General features: G+C 37.4%; 1 protein-coding gene across 1 annotated transcript in view; it reads right to left on the bottom strand.

The window, feature by feature from the left end:
* Positions 1–23141, bottom strand: part of LOC124621786 — a 104375-nt gene that overhangs the window by 9733 nt on the left and 71501 nt on the right. The window contains exons 16-17 of the mRNA XM_047147220.1: positions 19052–19265; positions 13647–13773 (exon numbers count right to left, since the gene is read on the bottom strand). Coding sequence (XP_047003176.1) covers positions 13647–13773; positions 19052–19265 — 341 coding nt within the window. The remainder of the gene's footprint in view (positions 1–13646; positions 13774–19051; positions 19266–23141) is intronic.

The following is a 23141-nucleotide window of genomic DNA, read 5'->3' on the forward strand; positions in this document are numbered from 1 at the left end:
TTTCATGACTCATTTTAACTGAGGAAACAAAAACAAGTCAACGGCAGCCAGGTCAGGACTGTAGGGAGGCTGGGGAACCAATGGGGTCTTGGTCCTGGCCAAGAAGTCATTGACAATGAAGGCACTGAGACTCGGTGCATTTTCATGGTGAACTTTTCACATGTCCTTCATGTCGCTTCACAGCACGAGACCCTCCTTTTCAGTCTTCTGAACACTTCCAAGTAGAGTTCACTGTAGTCCCGGTAGGTACAAATTTGTGGTAGACAATGCCTCTGACATCAAAGAAGACAATGAGCATGGTTTTGATCCTGGACTTGCTCATGTGTGCCTTCTTGGGATGGGGCGACGATGGGGTGAGCCACTCTGAACTCTGCCTTTTTGTCTCAGAGTCGTACTCAAAAATCCACGACTCATCACCAGTGATAACAGAGTTTAAAAAATGAGGATCATTCTCACACATTTCCAACATTTCTCGGCACCGAAGCACTCGCATGTGCTTGTGTTCGTCGGTCAACACTTTTGGGACAAGTTTGGCACACACCTTTCTCATGTTCAAATCTTCAGCCACAAAGCAGAAAACGGTCGTTTCTGACATGTTTAGAGTTTGCGCTGTCAATTGAAGGCTCAACCGTATGTCAGAGTTCAAACAACTGCGCACACATTTTCATCGATTCATGTGGTTGACGGCCGGCCACTGCGAGTTTCGTTGGTGATCTCTCGGCCCTCCATGAACGACTTGTGCCATCAGAAAACTTGTGATTTGGACAAGCAATCAGTCCCAAAGGCATGCTGTAGTAATGGAAATGTTTTGGTGGTGGACTTCCCAAGTTTAACGCAAAATTTTATAGTGTACCATTGCTCTACAGAATGATCCATTGTGCCGTGTTATGTAAACTCAAAACAAGGTTGACGGAAATGCATGTCCTGACTCTCCGGCAGCTCGTAGCCGAATGAGACAAAGAGCATTTTCAAGCTAACACCCCGCTCCACTTAGCCCAGCCGGTTACAACATGCTGTGGTGTACTGTTGCATCAGAAAAAAATTGGTCGCATTATTTACGGAATACACTCTGTATTTCAACAAGTATGGTAATATATGCCCAGTCTTAAAACAGCTTTGATGCAAATGTTTGAACGTTCACATTATTCATGCTGAAGAGTGTAAGAGGAAAAAGTCTCCATTACATACGTTGATTTTATATCCATGTTGTGTAGCTTCAAATAAATGAACAAGCACAAGTTGGGTTTCTTGTTAACAAGATAACTATCTCTATTTTGTTTTTAGAATTGTTTCATTTTCATAGTCTGCAGTTGTTGTATTCTTTTCTGAGATATTCCTTTTAAGATACATGCAGTGCCGAGAGCAGTCAGGCTGCCCGTGATGTCATCACAAACAGCAGCAAAGAAACCTCAGGCCATGTGCAGCTCCCAAGGAATTTTGAAGACCCGAATGCAGAGCTGACAAGAATGTCAATGAAAAATTCATTTGTTTCTGGTGTGAGAATAAGGTCAGTCAGTCCTGCTTGTATGTATTCGTCTATGTTTACGAAGAAATAATAAATTGTTATTCTGTATTTGAGGAATGGTGCTACTCCTTTAGTAGAGTAGTGTGATGTAAAATAAAAAAGTATTCTGTCAAGAGCTAGTAGATGTTCACTCCACTGAAGACGGAAGATAGTCGAAGGCCCTTTCACATGCTAACCACTTAGTGAAGAATACTGGCACAAGGAACTAAGTCCATGCCACAAAAACTGTCAAAAAATAGATGGTATCGAAATTATGGTCATTTTAAAAGTGCAAGTACGATGCAGTCAGAAAATTCAATCATAAGTTTGAAGTTCTTCAACCAGTGCTAATAAGACAACAGACAATATCAAGAACAAATATGAATTATAGAAAGGAAAAAATCATGCTTTATAATTATGAGTAGTGCAGTGGAACTATATTACACTAAGGTGCACAACTTTAAAACGTAAATTTGTTGCACTGTGATTCAAACATCACAAAAGTAATACTGCCATTGTTAAAAAGTATGCTGACCAGTTTTAAAATTGTAAGAAGGCTTATCAAGAGAATAATGAAGAAATACATCTTAGTTACATGTTAAATAATGAGATGCTAAGCAAATAAACATCAAACATTCATACAAATGAAATGATAATTATATAGCTGGTTCACAATCAACTGTGTTCAGATATAAATATCTCGAGACTACCTAATATTTTGGATGTTACAAGAGCAATTTATTGTCATAAACTAATGAGTTTAGCAGCCAATGACCACATCCATACTACACAATGACAGCAGCAGCCGATGACGACATCGACACTATGCGACAGTATCAGCGACTGATAATGTCCGCACTATGTGATGGCAGCAGCAGCAGCTGACACAATCAACTAGATACAAATTCATCTGACATTACTTATACTCAGTGGGTGAATTTTCATTTATAGTGTGAAGTGCAGTGATTTTATTGCAGTAATTTTTATTTTTTTTCCTGGAAAGGCGTTTGTGTAAAATACAATATAGAAATTTCAAAACGGGAATGTAATAACTACAATTCAACCACAATTTTTGTCTCAACAGTAGGTGAAGTGTAGACACAACCGATAAACAATTCACTTCTGGATTCTAGACGCATAACTATAAACAAATAATGTAACATGGCTTTAATAGAGAACAATTTGAGCATGGAAGGGTTTATGCAATCAGTACTAGAGCAGTTTACTTTAATGAATAACAGATTTATGGAAACAGACAATAATTTTAAAAGAATCAAGAACAGATTAGATAAAATGGATAAGAAACTAAATGACTTCACTTCTCAACCTGATGGTAGAATGGACAAATTGTAAAAATGACTAGATTTAGGATTCAGTCACATTGCTGAACTGGACAAGTGGCTAGGTATTGTAGAGGACAAAGTAGAGGGCAAACTGGAATGTGTACATCAACTAAAATCTGACCAAAACAGTTTAATGCAAAGAACTCAGATTTTAGAGAGAAATTTATTGCACATTAAAGACATCCAACGGAAGTACACAAATAATAATATTAATGTAATATCATCTACCACTAATGAACTAGAACCAAAATTACAAAAGATAGGAGCTGAATGAAAAATGAGACTTAAGGAAACAAATAGTAAACATAAGGAACCTTTTGAGGATAAATCCACATCTTCCATAACCATTCTCATAGGCAATAGGCTGTCAACAACTAATAGTAATGACCAGAACTTAGGTACGACTAAACGTGTACTACAGATCAATAATATGGGACAAGAATTAACAAGAGAGGTTGTAGACCTGTTAATGATGCGTAAGAAGGTAAGTAATGGTTGTGATTTCGATACATTATTATATAAAGGAGCAAATCAAAAGTTTTTGAAATTTATACTATCAGGAGAGGTACACCAAGTTCTATTTTTGTTTAAAAATATGTTACCAGAAACAAGGACAGATTATAAGCAAATAAGATTTTTCATAAGACATATGATGGGTGATGCTGTGCAATGGGGAATGCCACAATTGGAAAACTTTAGAACTTGCCATGATTTTAAAATTACTTTCAAATCAAAATACTGGAGCAAGTGGGCACAAAAAAGTTATGCCTTGAACTGTTATGTTCATAACTATACAGTAATGACTTGAAAATGATACAGGAATTTCGTTGATTGGCATATTAATAAGGTTAAGTACTTAAATGACTCCATAAGAGAGGAACATTTGTTGGAGGTAGTTATCAGTTGCTTCCCACGGAAAGTAAGGGACAAACCTTTGGGCAAAGATTTGAACCATGTTAATAATTTATTAGAATATTTACAATAGATAGACACCATTAAGAGACTATTGGAGAGAAGGCAATCAAATAACAACAGCAACAATGCTCATCAATGCAACATGATGAATCGGCATTACAACAGAGAACAATGGGGGACAAGAGAAAATGATGTGAGTATTGTGTACAGAGGATCCAGTGGTCAAGATGATAACAGAGCAGGACAAAGGTACACAAATAGTAACAATGTTACAGAACACCAAGGTACAATATTTAGCAACAATATTGCTAGCTCAGTAAGATATGACAATGGAAATACATTAACAGACATTCTCTTAGAAGAAAGAATACAACCCGTTAACACTTAGGAGCTGGCATCCGTAAAAATACAGGTGCACCTGACCAGCCCGAAAATCCAACGCCCATAATTTTACAGGCACATGTGCTCGATCTTCCCCTTCCTTCCTTTACTTGTTCGCAGAGCTCCCAATGGTCTGGGAGGCACGGCAGAGGCTATAGTTGAAGTATTAGACACTAGATGGTGTGGGCATGCTAGACAAGAGAGAACCACTCCTTTTTCTTTGTGAGGCTTTGTGAGCAGGAATATTCTGCCGCGTACACACTCAGTTGCGTCATCATGGGGAAGAGTGGTTTGACGAATGATGAAATCACTCATGACTTACTGCGCGAGTTTGAAGAAAGTGATGTTGATTTTTCAGAGGATGATAATTTGCTTGATTCTGATGATGATGTAGACTATATTCAAGAAGAAGATTCTGAGTGTTCAGGTAAGGAATGCAGATTAAAAAAATATGCAATATTTTTATTCAGATTTCAATTGAAAGAACTTTCAATACATAACTACAGTAGTAAGTGATTTTATTTGCAAATACTACTTTTATGGTAGATTCATATGAGGAGAGTGAACGTCCAAGTTCTTCAGAAGTATGTATTGCCATTGTTCCTGCTGATACTACACCTGAAGTGCACGGGCGACCAAGGGTGTATGCAAGACAGAACTTCGCACCGTACTGATTCTGAGGAAGGCTGGACGACTACTGATCATGTGCCAAATGTCTATCCATTCTCAGGACACTCTGGAAAGTGCAACCTTACCAGTTTAGACCAGAACAGCACACCTCTAGACTTCTTTTTGTGTTTACTTACAGACAGTATGGTGAATCATACAAAGCAGCAAACTAATCTGTATGCACAGCAAAGCATAAGGAAATTACAAAGCACAAATTCCCTTTCCCCTAGCTGCTCACTATCAAAGTGAAGTGAAAAGGAGTTAATCTCATAGAAATAAGAAAGTTTCTGAAAATTGTAGTCCATATGTGTGAAACTGTGAGATCGCATACATGAGAGCACTGGTCCAAGAATTTTGTTGTGTCATGTAATTCTGTCCAAACATCCTGAGCCATGACAGGTTTCTTTCTATTCTGAGAAACTTTCACATCAGTGACAATTCGGTTGCTAAGAAAAAAGGCCAGCCGTGGTGGCCGAGTGGTTCTAGGCGCTACAGTCTGGACCCGCGCAACCGCCGTGGTTGCAGGTTCGAATCCTGCCTCAGGCATGGATGTGTGTGATGTCCTTAGGTTAGTTAGGTTTAAGTAGTTCTAAGATCTACGGGACTGATGACCTCAGAAGCTAAGTCCCATAGTGCTCAGAGCCATTTGAACCATTTGAAGAACAAAAAAGAAGCTGGCTATGACCCACTGCACAAGGTGAGACCCCTCCTGGATATGGTGTCTGCTAATTTCCAGCAAGCATATACAGTGTCAGAGACAGGATATGTCTGGAATTTTTCTGCTTATGCAAGCGAGAGGTGTGTGACAGTGACACTTATAAAGACATTGCTTGGGGATCTGTCAGGAAAAGGTTACACTTTGTTTACAGACAGATTCTACACCAGTCCAGTCCTTGCTTCAGAACTGGAAGCTGCAAAAACTGCTCTAGTGGGAACTACAAGAAAATCTAGACAGGGATTACATTCTGCTACAAAAGATCCGATACTTCGGTGAGGTGGACTAATTTTTAGGCGTAAAGGAAATATCTTGGCATTATGATGGAAGGACAAAAGAAATGTGCACACGATAAGTACAAGGCACACTGCTGAGTTGTGATGTATATTGATAAGAGAGGCGGAGAGAAGTCAAAACCAGCCTGTGTGGTGGACTATAATAAAAACAAGTTGGGTGTTGACTTATCAGACCAATGACTACCATATGGGGCTTTTGAGCATCGAACTGTGAAGTGGTGGAGAAAATTGTCATTCCACATAATACTAAAGGTGATAATAAATTCAAGTATATTGTACAACAAGGTAACTGGAAAGTGCATCAAAACATCACAGTTTATGACAACTATGTGTGCAGGTCTTGCAGACAGCAGACATCTCGAACAACAACCTGGTACATCGGGACTCTCCAGACTATCAACTGGAAACCATTTTCTGCAAAAGATTGAGACAGAAATAGGCAAGAAAGAGAAGCAAAAATAATGTGTAGTGCGTTCTCTGAGAGGCAGAAAGCTTACTGAGAAAGTGTGGCGCAAAGACACAAGCTACCAGTGTAGTGCATGCAGAGTGGCATTGTGCAAATGACTGTGTTTCAAAATTTATCATACAAAGACCAAAACTGCATCTTAAAATAAAGCCAAAGGAGGTTACTGTATATAAAACAAGCAGTTTAAATAAGTATTCAAATTCAGAAAGTTCAGGCTTTTCAATAATGGTAATGTCATTACTATAACAAAAACCATTTAAGAGTTGTAGTAAATTAAAATATGCTAGAACCAGCTAGGCCTTGTGTTAGAGCTTCATGCGCTATGGCTCAGGGCGCAAAGTGTTAAGCAACATCTTTGACCAAAGCTCAACGGAGTAGTCGGACATACACCAGTAAGTATACTTCTAGCTTCTGGTAGCAATGTGTGTGTAACAGACTATGGGTTTTTAAAACAAAGCTATATGATACATATGTTTCCAAGACTGCCAGTAACCGGAGTTAAAATTACAGAGATAACAGAAACTACAAGCAAACCAATTTGCGAAGAACTGTTGATTACATTTGGATTGAGTGGACATACATTTGAGTACCCAGTGTTTGTGGTCACAGGGTTAAATATACCAGCTGTTTTTGGAATAGACAGGCTTACAGAACAGAAGCTCACAATAGATTTTCAAACATGCACAATATGATTTCCATATGGACAAGACAGAAACAATGTCACATTACAGTTTGATCCAGTGACTACTTGATCGGGAACCTTACAATAGTAATAGAATCCAACATAGTCAATGATGACAGAAAATTACACTATTACAACCATCCTATACGTCAAGAGGACATAATTAACAACATAAGCAGATCAGTAAATTTCAACACAAACGGGAAAGTGGAAACAGTTTCTTTATCAAGAACACACATAGATGCTCTGACAATGAGACCAGGAATCATGAAAGGCCCTAAAGATTAAGCCACACAATCTATTCTATATTAGACCATATCCAATACCTGTTTCTATGAAACTTGTTAGTCCAAAAGGAAACTGACAGGATTATTATAGTTGCTATTATAACCCCTTAGTTGTACTCAGAAAACCTGATGCAACTGTGAGACTAGTATTATATGCAAGAGGTGTCAATAAAATAATTGAACCTGAAAGAGAGAGACTATCTATAACAGAAGAAATGTTAATGAAATCTATAAGGGCAAGATACATCAGCGCAATGGATCTTACTACTTCAAATTGGAAAATACAACTTCGTAAAGATTATAGAAAACACACAGCTTTTCTATTTAAAGGACGATCATACCAATTTCAGGTATTACTTTTAGGACTGAAAGTTTCAGTGTCAGTGTTTACAAGAGCCTTAGGCAAAGTGATTGGCAACAATTTAAGAGGTAAGATTTTAATTTATGTTGATGACATTGTAGATATATCTACCAGATGGAATGAACACTTGCAAATGCAAAATCAATTTTTCAGTAGACTAAGATCACAAAGAATTACAATTAAACTATCAAAATCACAATTTTGTAGGAATGACATGAAATTGTTGGGACACATGGTGAGTACGACAGGAATCAAACTGGTCTCACAAAGGCTACATGCTATTAAACTTTGCCCAGAACCTTCAAACAGAAGACAACTAAAGTCATATTTAACAGTACTGCGTGCACCACACTTATCGAAATTAATGAAAGCAAACATATCTTGGAGCTGCGATGAACATTGTACTGAGGAATTTAACAATGTAAAGTTTAGCAATTTCACCTATACTATTTCGCCCAGACATTACCATTCCACCTATCAGAAGATACATCTGACTATGGTCTGGGATGCTGCATATTTCAGGAACATGTTGTGCAACAGACAGTAGAGAATAGGCTAACAGCTTTCATAAGTAGAATGCTCATGAACCATGAAAGGAATTACACTATCACAGAAAAAGGGGTATTATCTGAAGTGTAGGCTTTCAGAAATTTAAATACTTATTGGCAGGCAATGAAACTATAATACATAGTGACCATAATGCAACAATCTTTCTACCAGAAAGCATACTTTTACACAGTAGACTCACTAGATGAGCTCTCTTTTCGCAGGAATTTAAATTTTCTATTAGGTGTGTAAAAGGAAAAGAAGTACCAATGCCTTATCAAGATTACCTGTTGTCTTACAATCAAACAAGGATGTAAAGGGCAGAGGAACATTTGCTAAATATTTCTTGAAAATTAATAAGTACAAAAAAGATATTCAAATGCTTAGTTCTATGTTAACAACTCTGCAGCAATTGCTAGACACACATTTGCTAAATATTTCTTGAAAATTAATAAGTACAAAAAATATATTCAAATGCTTAGTTGTATGTTAACAACTCTGCAGCAATTGCTAGACACACTCAAAAAAACAACAATGAATGACAGATAAAGAAAATATTGCGCTCCTCTGATATATGTCAAAAGGTAAAAATAAATACTTCAGGAGTACACACATTAGAGTATCCCATTATTCCAGGAGATATTTGGGAGTTAGTGGTATCAGATTTCTTTGCACAGTGCCTAAAAGCCAGAGAGGAATAGGATATATCCCGGTCATTTTAGAATGTTGGTCAAAGTTGAAGTTGTACCCTCTAAGAAAAGCTGCAACCAATAGCATAATAAATAAATTATAAGATCACTATTAAGTCAATAAACCTAAGAACCTGTTAACAGACTGTGCAAACCAGTGCAAACCTGTTTACACCCAAGAACTTCCGAAAGTTTTTAGCACGGGAGAATGTAGGCCATACTTTGATTTTGCACTACCATCGCAAAGTAATCTGCCAGAAAAAATCATGTGTGAACTTGGATGTTTGTTATGAACTTACTGTGTGATTACACTCAAAGTGGACAGAATTAGTAAGTGAAATGAAATTAGTGTTGAATGAATGGCCACACTCAGTCACTAAGGTGTCACCAGTTGAGGTAATAGGACAACAAGTAGAAGGGGAACCCTTCTTGAAGTGGGTTAAGTGGCCAGAAGAGAAGTTGCCCCCCCCCCCTCCTCCAGTCAATTTCAACACAGAATATTAAAGAAGAGATGCCTAGGGAAGATGAATAACAGAAAAAGAGATGGAAAAAGGCACCCCTATATTGGAAAGAGTGGGAGATGTAGTTTTGGTTAAAAGTTACAAGAGAAGTGACAAGTGTGGAAAGACAATGAGCAAGTTTTACCCGCTGTATAAAGGGCCATTCATGATAACTATGATACCACAAGCAAATGCAGTAAATATAACTGACTCAACAACTGGCAAACAAAAGGGCATGTATAATATCCAGGATTTATGACCATTCATATGAAATTAAAGGCAATTAAGTAATAGTCCTTGTTTCAAAATTGTAGGGTGTAACAAGCTTATTAGGCAGTTTCTGACAACTTAAATAATTCAGAAATAGTATGTAGTTAGTGCTCAGCAAAGCTGATATAATAATGGTAACCCATCATTAATAACAGGGGGTAGAGATAAGGCTAATGTATGCTAGCACTATTATTGTACTAATAAAATTATGTTGTTCTATATGCCCTCACTGAGGGGCAGTGAGAGGAAAGTGACTATGTTATGAACAGTGACGTTGATTATGTCAAGACTGAACCTGACACTAGGTATTAAGCTAGAAACCCTTCAAGAAAAACAAAACCAATTTTTTTAAGGATTTCCACACTGATAAAGGTATTTGATATCACAGCATGTATAGAGTGAGTTAAGTAGCAGCACAAGACAAGGAGTTTGCTCTGGATTATGAAGTTGTTGTGCATGCTTTAGTTATGTCAAGGGTGTAAATTATAACGAATGAGATGTAGAATGTCAACACTAGTTTTAATACTAATAGCATTATGATTGAGCATAAATTAAACCTTCCCCCATTTCATTCACTTACAACCATGTTACGAGTCACTAAATATTATTTCTGACTTAAAGGCGTCTTATCAGGAATGGATTATGTGAAATTACATTCACATTACATAGATTATTTATGACATGTTATTGCCTTTTGTATAAGACATTTTATACGGTTTTGGGTATGATTGTAGAAGATTTTATAATGGAAACTAAGCCTCATAATAAAACCCAAAAAAAGCGATATACGAGTCTTTGCATGCAAATACAAACTCAGATTCTTGGGTTATAATATTTGTTTAATGGGTTTACTAATGATAATTTTCACGACTGCTGTACTTTTCAACTGAAGTATTTTAAGTAATACATCAACTGATCAACTTAGATTGTAAAGGTACAAATGTTTCACGCCACAACTACAGCAGTTTGTTACTCCTGTAATGCATAAAAAAGTAAAATAAATCAATAAAATATTGACTTATCACCGTTGAAGACAAATTGAAAACAGTTAAAAGAGGAGTCCAAGGTGTTCATAATTTGGTTTATTGTTTCACAATATTGTAAAAGTATTTCTCATTTATGTATGTTTGTTTTTCTTTTTTTACTTCCTTTCCGGCTTCTTCATTTTCATTTACAAGGGGTGGCATATGTAAGTGTACAAAATCTCCCTTACATATGTTGATTTTTCATCCATGTTGTGTAGCTTCAAATAAATGAACAAGTAGAGAGTTAGAGTGTTTCTTGTTATGGAGATAATTATCATTATTTCATTTTTAGAATTGTTTTGTTTTCATAGTCTGCATACACAACATGGATGAAAAATCAACATATGTAAGGGAGATTTTGTACACTTACATATGCCACCCCTTGTAAATGAAAATGAAGAAGCCGGAAAGGAAGTAAAAAAAGAAAAACAAACATACATATTCTTTTGTGAGGTACTCCTTTGGAGCCACGTGTAGCACTAAGAGCAGTCGGACTGCCCGTGATGTCATCGCAAATAGCAGCAAAGAGATCCACTGCTGTGTGCAGCCCCCAAGGAATACCGAAAATTGGAATCTAGAGCTGACAAGAATGTCAATGAAAAATTCAACTGTTTCTGGTGTGAGGATGAGATTCGTCAGTCCTCCTTGTCTGTATTTGTCTATGTTTATGAAGAAATAATAAACTGTTATTCTGTATTTGAGGAATGGTGGTATTCATTTAGTAAAGTAATGTGATACAAAACAAAAAAAGATTTTGCTGAGAGTCAGTTCACGTTTGCCCCGCTTAAGATGCAAAATAGTCAAAGATCCTCAGAAGGGACAGCCAATCACTAACAATACTGTAAATATTTGCAGTCATCAACAATCACTGAATTATTGGTGAGCAGAATAATTAATTTTGTATACAGGATGTTTACACGGTGGTGGAACAAACATTCAGAGATGATACAGAAATATAAAACTAGCAAAATAAGATAGTAAGTCAATTTTCAGAAATATCTCTCTTAAGAGAAATAAGTTAAATATAGCTGCCAGTGCGTGGTAACAAGAATAACAGTTAATAAATTCATGTATACCAATAACTAGGTGAAAACATATTTCCATATATACATGTGACATAAGAGAGTGCCTTGTTTCCTCACCAAATGGCTATGTCTTTTCATTATAGATCTTACTGAAATTTGGATTATTTCTCATATTAAGAATATGGAAAGCCTGGATATGCTGCACATTAGTTAACTGGAAAGGGTTCAAGTGCCACATGCATCTATGATAAGAGGTATTACTTGTAGTCACAAAGAAGTTGTTTTCTTCCCCACTGTTTTCAGAACATCTAAAAGTGGTTGTCGCTTGGATATCACATTGCCTTTAAATGTACGCTTCTTGGGTATTTGCATTTGACAATAGTTCCCATAATATTTCTGTGCCCTTATCCAGGTGTTCCCTTCTGTGCATGACAACAGATCTGGAACGTTCAAATTAGTGTAGGAAGTGTTCTCACCCACCTTGTATCCTTTATGAGTCAGCGCCTTTTTCATCAGTGGTGCAGTTATGTCACTTAGTCTTAAGAGAATTGAAAATGTGTATGCTGTGGCAAATAAGCTGCTTTTAATCAGCTGATACAGGTACAAAAAGTGACTGGCTGCAGTTTTGACTCGAGTCAAACAGTATGGTATGTACTGTTGTCACCATTACACTTTTTATTTATGAAGTGACCTGGTTGGCAACAATCCCATTAACATCCTTACCAAATGCTGGAATGTCACATAAACACTTTCACTTTTATTGAAACTGGCACAATATTCATCTTAACATCTGGACAGCAGATGCTTCTTTCAGTTATTTGCTATGTCTTCAGAAGATGGTTTCACCCTTTCCCTATCAATATATATTTGTTTCACAGTCTTAATATTAGTTTGGCCACTGTATTGTGCTCATGACTATTCTTAACTGCTTATGCTGGATGTTCATTAGATTTTAGTATCGAACAAGTACACCAACTGGTATCATCAAGGGCAGGAACTCATATACCAATATGGTCTTCTCTTGACTGAATGTAACCAGTTTTGTAGTCAGAAGCAGATGGCATTTGAGCTTTATGAGCTGCCCCAGTTGCAATATCTTCAGCATGAATTTAATAGAATGCTGAGAATGGAATAGTCACGTTTCTAAGTTTGTATGTACCACAGAAACTTTTTGTCATGATCTGAGAGCAGTTCCACAAATCTGATTAAGCATATAATGTGCTTCCAGAGGTGTTAATGTCTGCATTTGTTGCACATGGTGAACAAATCTCAAATATAGTAATTCTTCTTATGCAATTGATGTTTAAATTGGCTTATCTTAAACCCTGAGCAAATTTTGGTTTGTTTCCCAGAGCACTTTGAATTTGCAACCCTGGAAAACTGAATTTATAGTGAAGTTTTGTATTTACCTGGGTTAATTCCCATAGTCATCCATTTCAAGACATTTTAAACATAACAAAAGTGACTTTGCCACCGTCTTGAGTGTTGGTGAGGAGGACTACATAATCTGCAAACACAAACTCTTCCGGTTCTCACTTCATTGATGGCTGAAGACTGAAGCTGTTAGTATGCTGAGCAACAGTAGCTTATGGGAAGGTTTGAACATTTGACTGTGTTCTAAATTGAACTGACTGTAATTTGAGAGATGTATTGGATTGTAATTTGATTCTCAAAAGTGAGATTAGTGCTCTGAGAGTGTCATAGTTTCTTTTTTGTCTTATTTTGATACATTTATGTTTCTCTGTTATCGCTGAAAATTTGTACCATCAGGACTGAAACATGCAGTATTCACGAGTCTCATATTAGCATTATTGTCTCAGGTATGAGTAGTTCTCATATCGTAGTACAGATGTACTGTAAATACAACTATTACAAATATCAAATAAGGTGCACACAAAAGAATGCAACAATTATACCCTCTGAAACTTGACCCTTACTGATAATGACTACAATAAGCCAAGTTTTTACTCACTTTTGGTGCTTCAAAACAAGCTGGGCAATTTTCAGGTATTATAGGTAGGTTTCTGGACTCAGCAAACTGTCTCAAGGATTTCTCTCGCACATAAATGAATGGTCTAATAACTCTGAGATCACGTTCTCTGGAAATTATTGAAAACAACTAAATTAATGTTAAATGTGAGTAATGCACATCTCAACAACTCTCAATAAATTTAATCCTAAAGAACAAACAGAGATCAGGATTGCAGAAATCCTACTGTATTTTAAATGTGTGCTACTGTAGATGTAGATGTAAAACTCACTCTGAAAATGAGCACTAAACACATGATCCCACTTGATAAGTCAAGCAATACTAGCTATTAATTCATAACAATAATGGAAATTTTTGGCTGGAAAAATATGTACAACAAGGGAAAGGCAACCACTCATCTATAATGGATCAATGCGTGGATCACTGTAACACATAACAGGAAACAGCAGTCACACCAGCTTTGAAGCACTAGCTCTTTTTTCGGTAATAGTACACACACAACCCAACAGACTTTCCATGGATACAGGAGTGTGCATTTGGTTGTGTGTGTGAATGTGTGCACTATTGTTAGAAAAGTGCTAGTGCTCAAAAGCTAGTGTGAATGCCATTTTCTATTATGCGACTCTGGTCCACACATCGGTCTGCTATAGGTGAGGATTACCTTTGACTTATTTTACATACATTTTTAACTATCCATATCACATATATCAATACCCTTAGTTTGCGTACAGCTGTTGATTTATGTATCCATATCACATATGATACATCAAAAATGTTCAAAAGTTGCACCAGAGCCAAAGAAATATGAAAGCTTTGTGCCATGCATCACAGAAACTGTAAAGTAATCTTAACACAACTGTAGTTTTACAAAAAAGCTTATCTTTCTGGGGTTGTATGGTGACTCACTTCGAAATGTTTAGTTCAGTATGAATATTTATTTAGCTTGTCCCATATCCTTAAATATTTATTCATTCATTCGTCTGAAGAAAGACGTAAACTGTCCTGAGAAAGCTTTTTTACAAAGTTTCAAGTACAACCTTTAAATGATGACTAAAATATACTATCATGGCAAAAAAAAGAAACACCTACAGCCATCCTTATGATTTTATTTTATTTTGTCGCTACCAGTTCCAACGCTTAATCGTGTCTCTTCAGGCTGTTTTGATATGGCCCCATGCATAACCCATCAGTTGCCAGCATTACTGGATACGCAGATAATGTGTTAGTTCTCCAACCATCAATGATGGCACACCAATCAAAAGCAAATTTTGACAAGCCAAGATTACAGGACCAAATTTGCCAAATTAGTGTGAGTGCAGGCATGCAAATGTTTGTTTTTTTGTATTTTGTTTTGTATAGTGCCTTGTCAGTAGTCATAAGCAGTGCAAAGAAGTCAGTCAAGCTGAACAGCCTGCTGTGCTCCCCATTATTTTGTGGTTGTGCTGGAAGTTTCATGTTTGTATTGCTGCATCACACAGTTCTATGCAATTTGTTATAATGGAAATGAAGGACGCAAATGGAAGAAAGTGTTACAGTGCTTCATCAGATTATCAAAAACAAGAATGTGAGGCTGAAAAAGGCATTGATGGAAAACAGAGACAGACATTATCAACCTTTGTGCCACTCCTAAACCAATGGTGTTGGGCGATTCAGAAGAATGTGGAGATGATGTTGAGGCTACCTTACTTGACAGTCAACCGGACCAGATCAGGAGTCTCAAAAATGAAGTTTGTGTATGCCACCTGAGATGTTCAGCCAACTGGTGCAAGTTTTTTTATCTGATACCCCTTTGGCAACTTACACACTGGTGATAATGAAGTGATGATGAGGACAGTACACAAATCCAGTAAATGAAATGTCGTGTGGCTAGGGCCTCCCGTCGGGTAGACCGTTCGCCTGGCTTTTGAGTTGACGCCACTTCGGCGACCTGCGCATCGATGGGGATGAAATGATGATGATTAGGACAACACAACACCCAGTCCCTGAGTGGAGAAAATCTCCGACCCAGCCAGGAATCGAACCCGGGCCCTTAGGATTGACAGTCTGTCACGCTGACCACTCAGCTACCGGGGGCGGACACAAATCCAGTTCCAAGCAGAGAAAACCCCAGCCTGACTGGGAATCAAATGCAGGGTCCCGTAATTGAGAGTCAGCTACACTAACCACTAAACCATGAACAGCTGACAGGATTCTCGGAGAGAAGGTATGTTGTTGGTTAGACAGTCCCACTTATAACTGATTCAGGTTATTGTGATTTAAGTAATTAAGAATGGCCCTCTCATGCAAAATTTACTGCCATTTTTCAAAAGTTTGCAGATGTTGATAGGCAAGAAAAACTCTGTTTAGAAGCATATGTAGCATCAGTGTTGCCGAAATGGAACCACATCGATTAAGAGAGAGGTGACAGTTAGGGTGGCATTTGTACTGAGAAGGTATACAGAGCAAATGACGGTGACAGTGATGAAGTCATTCTGGAAGCTGCACATTTTTTTACAGCTAGATCAACAAGGAATGAGAAGCTTTTAGATTTTTATATTGATTTGTGGAGTGAAGAAAAGCACTTCAGTTTAGAGGTAAAAGAATCTGTCAGTCGAGGACCTGAGCAAACACCGAAAAGGCTCTTGTGGGACTGAAAATGTAATCAACCAATCCCTTCAAATGTGTTTAAGTTCATTTTAAAATATGGAGAAATTTCAAAAAGAGACTGGCTTGTTTTTGTGACACACAGATATCTCTTAAGTCCGATTTGTACCAGGCTAAGCCTAGGGGGTTACCAAGAGGTTGTAAAAAAGCTAACACAAAAGTGAGTGAACATTAAAGCAAGTGATCACCACAAAACAGTGTACTTTGAGTAGCAGTAATTAGAAAAAGCACTAAATAGTTGTTCAGCCATAGAAAATCTTTTAGACAGAAACTTTGTAAGAGAAGAGCAGTACTAAACCAAAGAACTGCATCATTTAATCAAAGTGACTCTTTTTCTTGCTAAAAGACACTTTGAGAGGTGACAGTGACTTAGTCATGGCAATTTTTGGGGTGTCTTAAGAGTTTTTGTCAAAGTTTGATGCACATGTGAAAGAGCTTTTAACAAAAATTTTGTAATACCTTTTTTTTTTTTTTTATGGTGTTAATTGCATCAGATAATGCACTGTGGGTAGGAACCAAAGATGTTGCACCTAGCGTAAGAAAAGCGAACATTATCATTGCATTATCTTCGATTTTTATTGTCTTTGTTGTTGAATGTAATGTTAATGACTGATTTTGTTCTTGCTCTGATAAGATGAAGGGCACTCATAATTGCGAATATTACATATTACAACTCAATAGCAAGAATAAAAGTTGTATTCAAGGAAGAAATAAATGATGCTCATCTCTGATAAATAATTATATAGACTCGATTGTAAATATTACTCTTTCTAGTCAGTCTAATTACTATAGAAAGTTTCAGCTACACTACCTCAACGTAGAGTTGGAGAGACACTGAGGAGATTGGTGAACAAACCCGCAAATAAACTTTCAATGGATTCAAGAGCACGCAACAAGACATCTGCCATAGTTCATTACCAACATATTGCTACATTACAATACATGCACAAGGCGAGTTTTGTTTCAATGGATATTTCAATACACCATTTTAAAACCAAGAATATATGCTAATCTTGTCTATAAACCCACAAAATACAATAAAAATAACAATATATGTTGAAGTGTAATACTGAATCATCCCCTTATGGGCTATAGGAAACAAGATGGTATACACAAATAGATGTCATTCATATATTTATTAATTATTTACCAGGACTACAAAGTGAGGTTGAACTTGCTTCTGACTTTGACTGTGGAGGCACATACTCAACTAAAGGGCTTTCAGAAGTATCTGAAATCATTTCCGTGTACCTTAATGTCCTCAATCTGGTACAAAGTATTAGCTGCAATAAACAAAAATAACATTGTGCTTCAAGTATAGGAAGCCGCAACAGATGTAGAAAACTGTCAGTATTAAGAGTTTAGTGGAAGAATGAAATAAACTGAGAAATCATTGGCATAGTATTTATTCAAACTTGCAAGATACCAGAGAATACTGAAATACTTTCCAAGTTGAATGTAATGGTTTGTGATAGAGATAAATGTAAAGGCACAGAAAATGCTTTGTAAATGAAATACCAGAAGATTTCAACCTGAGTCCAGAGGACAGTTTTACACTAATGTTTTCAATGTTATTCCAGATACAGTACAGTTGTAGGAAACTTAATTATGGGGTATGTTGCCATAGAAAACATGATGGAAGCATTTGGTTTCTTGTAGACTACACGAGCCTAGGTGATTCTACACTATCATAGCACATAGAAAACATGGGATCTTTGTACAGTGTATGTGTCAATAAGCATGATTTGAAAGAAGAAATTTTGTAGTTTAAAAAAAAAAACTTAGGTAGCTAATTCCGGGTCTGAGCCAGTTCTGCCTCTGTACCTCCTCAATGCTTGTCATAAATGCAAATATATTTCCATATGTACCAGCATTACAGATTTTCTGCACTTTGCCTGTTACTGTTGCCTAAGCAGTGTCGTCATCCAGGGTTCTTGCAAGAGTTAAGAATTGTTTGAGAATTACATTGGGGCAATAGCAGTTTGTTGGATCAGTTATGATTGCAATAGAGTCAGAGCTACCACACTCGTTTCATTGTACTGGGATTACAAAAGAGTTCACATTTAAATAAGCTAGAAAGGAAGTGTAATTTTGAAAAGTATCAAATTGATGTAAACTTTCAGTATTAAAAAGTTTCTTAAAAAATAGGTGTTCTTTGCTTTGTTTGCATTAAAGTTTTCTGACTTTACCTGAATACTCAAAGTTTAAAATAAGAAATTATGGGTTGGGCCTACAAACACTTATCTGGGGTTCAAAATAATCCTAGCATCACTCCTGGATGACATTGCAACTACCTTCCATTCTCCTATATTGATATTAGAAATACATAACTTTTATTTTCAAGAATCACCATAATTTGATGAAAGAAGCTAAATGAGTTTTCTCTCAAGTACACTTACTCTTCCAAGTTACAGTAGTTCACTTTGTTTATACTTGCTGCGACTTTGTTTATTCCCCACCTCTGTCCTACAGAAAAATTTACCCTAAAAAAATACATATTGAAAATACTGGAAATCTCCCAGATAGGATTGGCACTGCTGTGGTCTTATTGGGTGGTAATGGCAATTGGCTGTTCAAGCAGCCTCTTATCAGAAACATTAAGATGTGTATCATACAATGTATGACACAGCTGATTAAAGTATGATAGACTGCCCTTTATGTGATATATGTGTGTGCGCACACACACACACACACACACACACACACACACACACACACACACACACACTTAATGGGATGTTTACCTTATCCAGTAATGTGCCTTCATAGTACGCAGCCTCCCATTGTGAAACACAGACATGAGAAAACTCTCTGTAATGTCATCTAGATGCTGCCCAAGAGCAAGAACATTGTACCCATTCATACGAGCAGCAGCATACAGTCGACCACGTTTCATTCTGCTGCAAAAGCTGCACACTGATGTACATTTATCCAGCATGGCTGCCTGATCTAGTATTTCTGAAACAGCAAGAGAACCATGTAGCTGTGCTTGATACAATAAAACTGTGTACTTCTAAGCAGGAAAGGCAAATTATAAAAGTTGTCACAATAAGTAGGACTAACACCTTATATGTCTAAGTAGTAATATAATGGAAAATAGAGAACTATACAATACTTAAATTACGATGGTCTTATGTTTTTACAAGTTCAGTGGGCCAAGAATTGATATATCATTTATTTTATCACAAAGAAACTGAACACATTACAGCAAAATTAAACATACCATTCAAACAATGGCTGCTACAAACCTACCACATCCCATACTGCTTGATTGGTGATTTTTAGCAAAGACAGAATACAAAACATAGCAGCTCAAAGTCTTCTGACTTCTACTGATTGACGACGGTTCAATCCCGCGTCCGGCCATCCTGATTTAGGTTTTCCGTGATTTCCCTAAATCACTCCAGGCAAATGCCGGGATGGTTCCTCTGAAAGGGCACGGCCGACTTCCTTCCCAATCCTTCCCTAATCCGATGAGACCGATGACCACGCTGTCTGGTCTCCTTCCCCAAACCAACCAACCAACTTCTACTGATTCAGAGCTAGGGAAATGAGATACCAAGGAGAAGTGCATGAACTGTATGAGAAAAGATAATTCACGTAATTTGTATGAATCTGATGATTCTTTTTAACTGTGTCAGTCACAGTAAGCATGATTCTGTTAACACTTTCGCTGAAATCTTCAACAGAAGTGGCATTTAGTCACTTTTTAGCATTCCTCAGAAGTGTTCAATATAACATGTAGTGTAGAAGATAAATAAACCGAAGTGATGTGCAGTTATTAAACATTTCCATTTAAAGCTCTGAGCAAATGCATAGTTAAAATGGATCTAGATGAAGTTCAAGCAGATTAGGCCAGCACTTAAGAGTATTTATTTCTGGATTTCTAAGTTTAAACATGGTTACAGTAAAACTTCCTGGCAGATTAAAACTCTGTGCCCGACCGAGACTCGAACTCGGGACCTTTGCCTTTCGCGGGCAAGTGCTCTAACCTTCTGAGCTACCGAAGCATGACTCATGCCTGGTACTCACAGCTTTACTTCTGCCAGTATCTTGTCTCCTGGCAGAAGTAAAGCTGTGAGTACCGGGCGTGAGTCGTGCTTCGGTAGCTCAGATGGTAGAGCACTTGCCCGCGAAAGGCAAAGGTCCCGAGTTTGAGTCTCGGTCCGGCACACAGTTTTAATCTGCCAGGAAGTTTCATATCAGTGCACACTCCGCTGCAGAGTGAAAATCTCGTTATGGTTACAGTAGCTTCTACTCTGACACAAGTGATCAGCCAGTTAGATAAGGTCAACACACAAAAACCCTTAAAAGGTTTATAATTAACTACTGGATGATTACAAAAGCACATATGGTAACTAATATTATAATAACTGAACTAAAAAGATGCAGTAGTTCTGCCCCAAACCAGGTATATATTCAAATTATTAGGTACAATATTTGCTGACTTTTGACCATAATTTGACACATACGAACATTTCAGTGAATGATCTGATTATGTTAGGCAAAAACCACAGGACATTTGTACAGATTTTTGACCATAGATGTAATTTAAATACATCAACATTCTTAACATTCTTTGCAACAATCAAAACATGTTAGTAATACTAATGAGAGTGCGCATAGGAAGGTGAAGATTATTTTGTTGGCTGGACTTAAGATAGCCACTGGTTTTTGTTACTTCCCTGATATAATCCTCATAAATTACTTGGACAGAGACAGAAACATAATTGGCCCTCATTATCCTTAATCACTCTATCACTTGAAAGAAAAGTTGGTTGACAGTGAACAAGACAAGCACATAAGCAAGTGCTTTTTCACCAAACCAACAGTCACCTCACTCTCCACACCCCCCCCCCCCTACCTTCACACACACACATGCATGCATGGATGCACGCACGCACGCGCACACACACACACACACACACACACACACACACACACACACACACACACACACACACACACCGCATTTGTTGCCTCACTTCAAAATTTGGCTTGCTGATTGTTGAGCCCTCACTTCCATCAAAGTGAACAGAGGAGAACACAAGCAAAAGAGCATAGAACAATACACTAGTGTTCATCACCATTCACCTGTATCTTTTCACAAGCATTTACAATGGAGGGAATACAGCAGATGAGAGAACAAGGACTGAAATATGCAAACACTACAGACAATGCATTATGATAGACAGAATTATTTTGTTATGAAGAAAGTAAAGTTGTGTAAGAAAATAAAACTGTGGGTTTCTGAAATTTTACACAATCATGAGACACATGGTGGTAGTGCACTTATCACTGAATTAAAGCTCCTGCCTTTCTGTAGCTTTCTTTCAAAACTTTACTGATATTTTGGTAGAATATATTCATTAACTAAACTACTCACTGCAACAGAGGGGATAATTTCACAGCAGCAGTAGCTATCAACAAGAAATATCTCCTGAAGAAAGGTTAGAATTTATGATCTGGTTCTTAGAAACTGGAGACAATTTGACTACACCAAGTAGTTGTTTTGCATATCACTCACTCCTGAGCTTGTGCCTTTTTTATTTTGTTCTCATTAGGAGGAAGCAAGTAATGAATTTATCTTCTTTGTTACTTAACAGCTATAACGAGGAGTGCTTTGGACACTTGCTTCCAAACGTTAACTTCCCTCTAACCCCCATCCCCTCCACCACTGTTCCCCTGCCTTTTGTAGGGTAGATCTCTTGTATTCCATGAACAACTGTGCCATCTACCTTTTCCTATTAACAACAGCACATTCTCTTCAGATACTACATAACTGACATACATCACAAAGGCAGTTCGTGGATGAAAAATAACAAGACTGAGAATGTGAATGCTCTCTGTGATATTCACACTGAGGCAAGTAACAAACTGAAGCTTCCTTTGATAATTCACTGAAAGATTATCAAGCAGCAAAACATCAAAGAACACTTGTGAATGAGTAGCAAACATGACTGAACACTATTCTCCCATGCCTGTGTGCCATTTATACCTGTGGGAATGTTCTGTTTGCTGATGCCTCCTCACACATGTGGATTCTCTTCCATAATAGAATATTTTACAGTGTTTGTTAAAATACTCTGTTCCAATGGAATGAAAAAGGATGAAATGCATAGGTACCAAACGAGGCAATGTTGAGAGATAAAGTCAGTTAATTTTTAAAATTATATGATCATTTTTCACCAGACTTATCTATCCATTGCCACATTGCTAGGAAATAATATAATAATATAGCAACTAATGATATGAATATAATAGAGGGAAACATTCCACGTGGGAAAAATATATCTAAAAACAAAGATGATGAGACTTACCAAACAAAAGTGCTGGCAGGTCGATAGACACACAAACGAACACAAACATACACACAAAATTCAAGCTTTCGCAACAAACTGTTGCTTCATCAGGAAAGAGGGAAGGAGAGGGAAAGACGAAAGGATGTGGGTTTTAAGGGAGAGGGTAAGGAGTCATTCCAATCCCGGGAGCGGAAAGACTTACCTTAGGGGGAAAAAAGGACAGGTATACACTCACAAACACACACATATCCATCCGCACATACACAGACACAAGCAGACATTTGTAAAGGCAAAGACCACCCGGCTGGGAGTAGGAAAGCAACCGCAGGACATTTTAGTTTCCACTGTTCTGAATATAGGTTTGATGGCCTCTTGCCTTTACAAATGTCTGCTTGTGTCTGTGTATGTGCGGATGGATATGTGTGTGTTTGCGAGTGTATACCTGTCCTTTTTTCCCCCTAAGGTAAGTCTTTCCGCTCCCGGGATTGGAATGACTCCTTACCCTGTCCCTTAAAACCCACATCCTTTCGTC

This window comes from Schistocerca americana, chromosome 7 (genome assembly GCF_021461395.2).
Source record: "Schistocerca americana isolate TAMUIC-IGC-003095 chromosome 7, iqSchAmer2.1, whole genome shotgun sequence".
Lineage (NCBI taxonomy): Eukaryota > Metazoa > Arthropoda > Insecta > Orthoptera > Acrididae > Schistocerca > Schistocerca americana.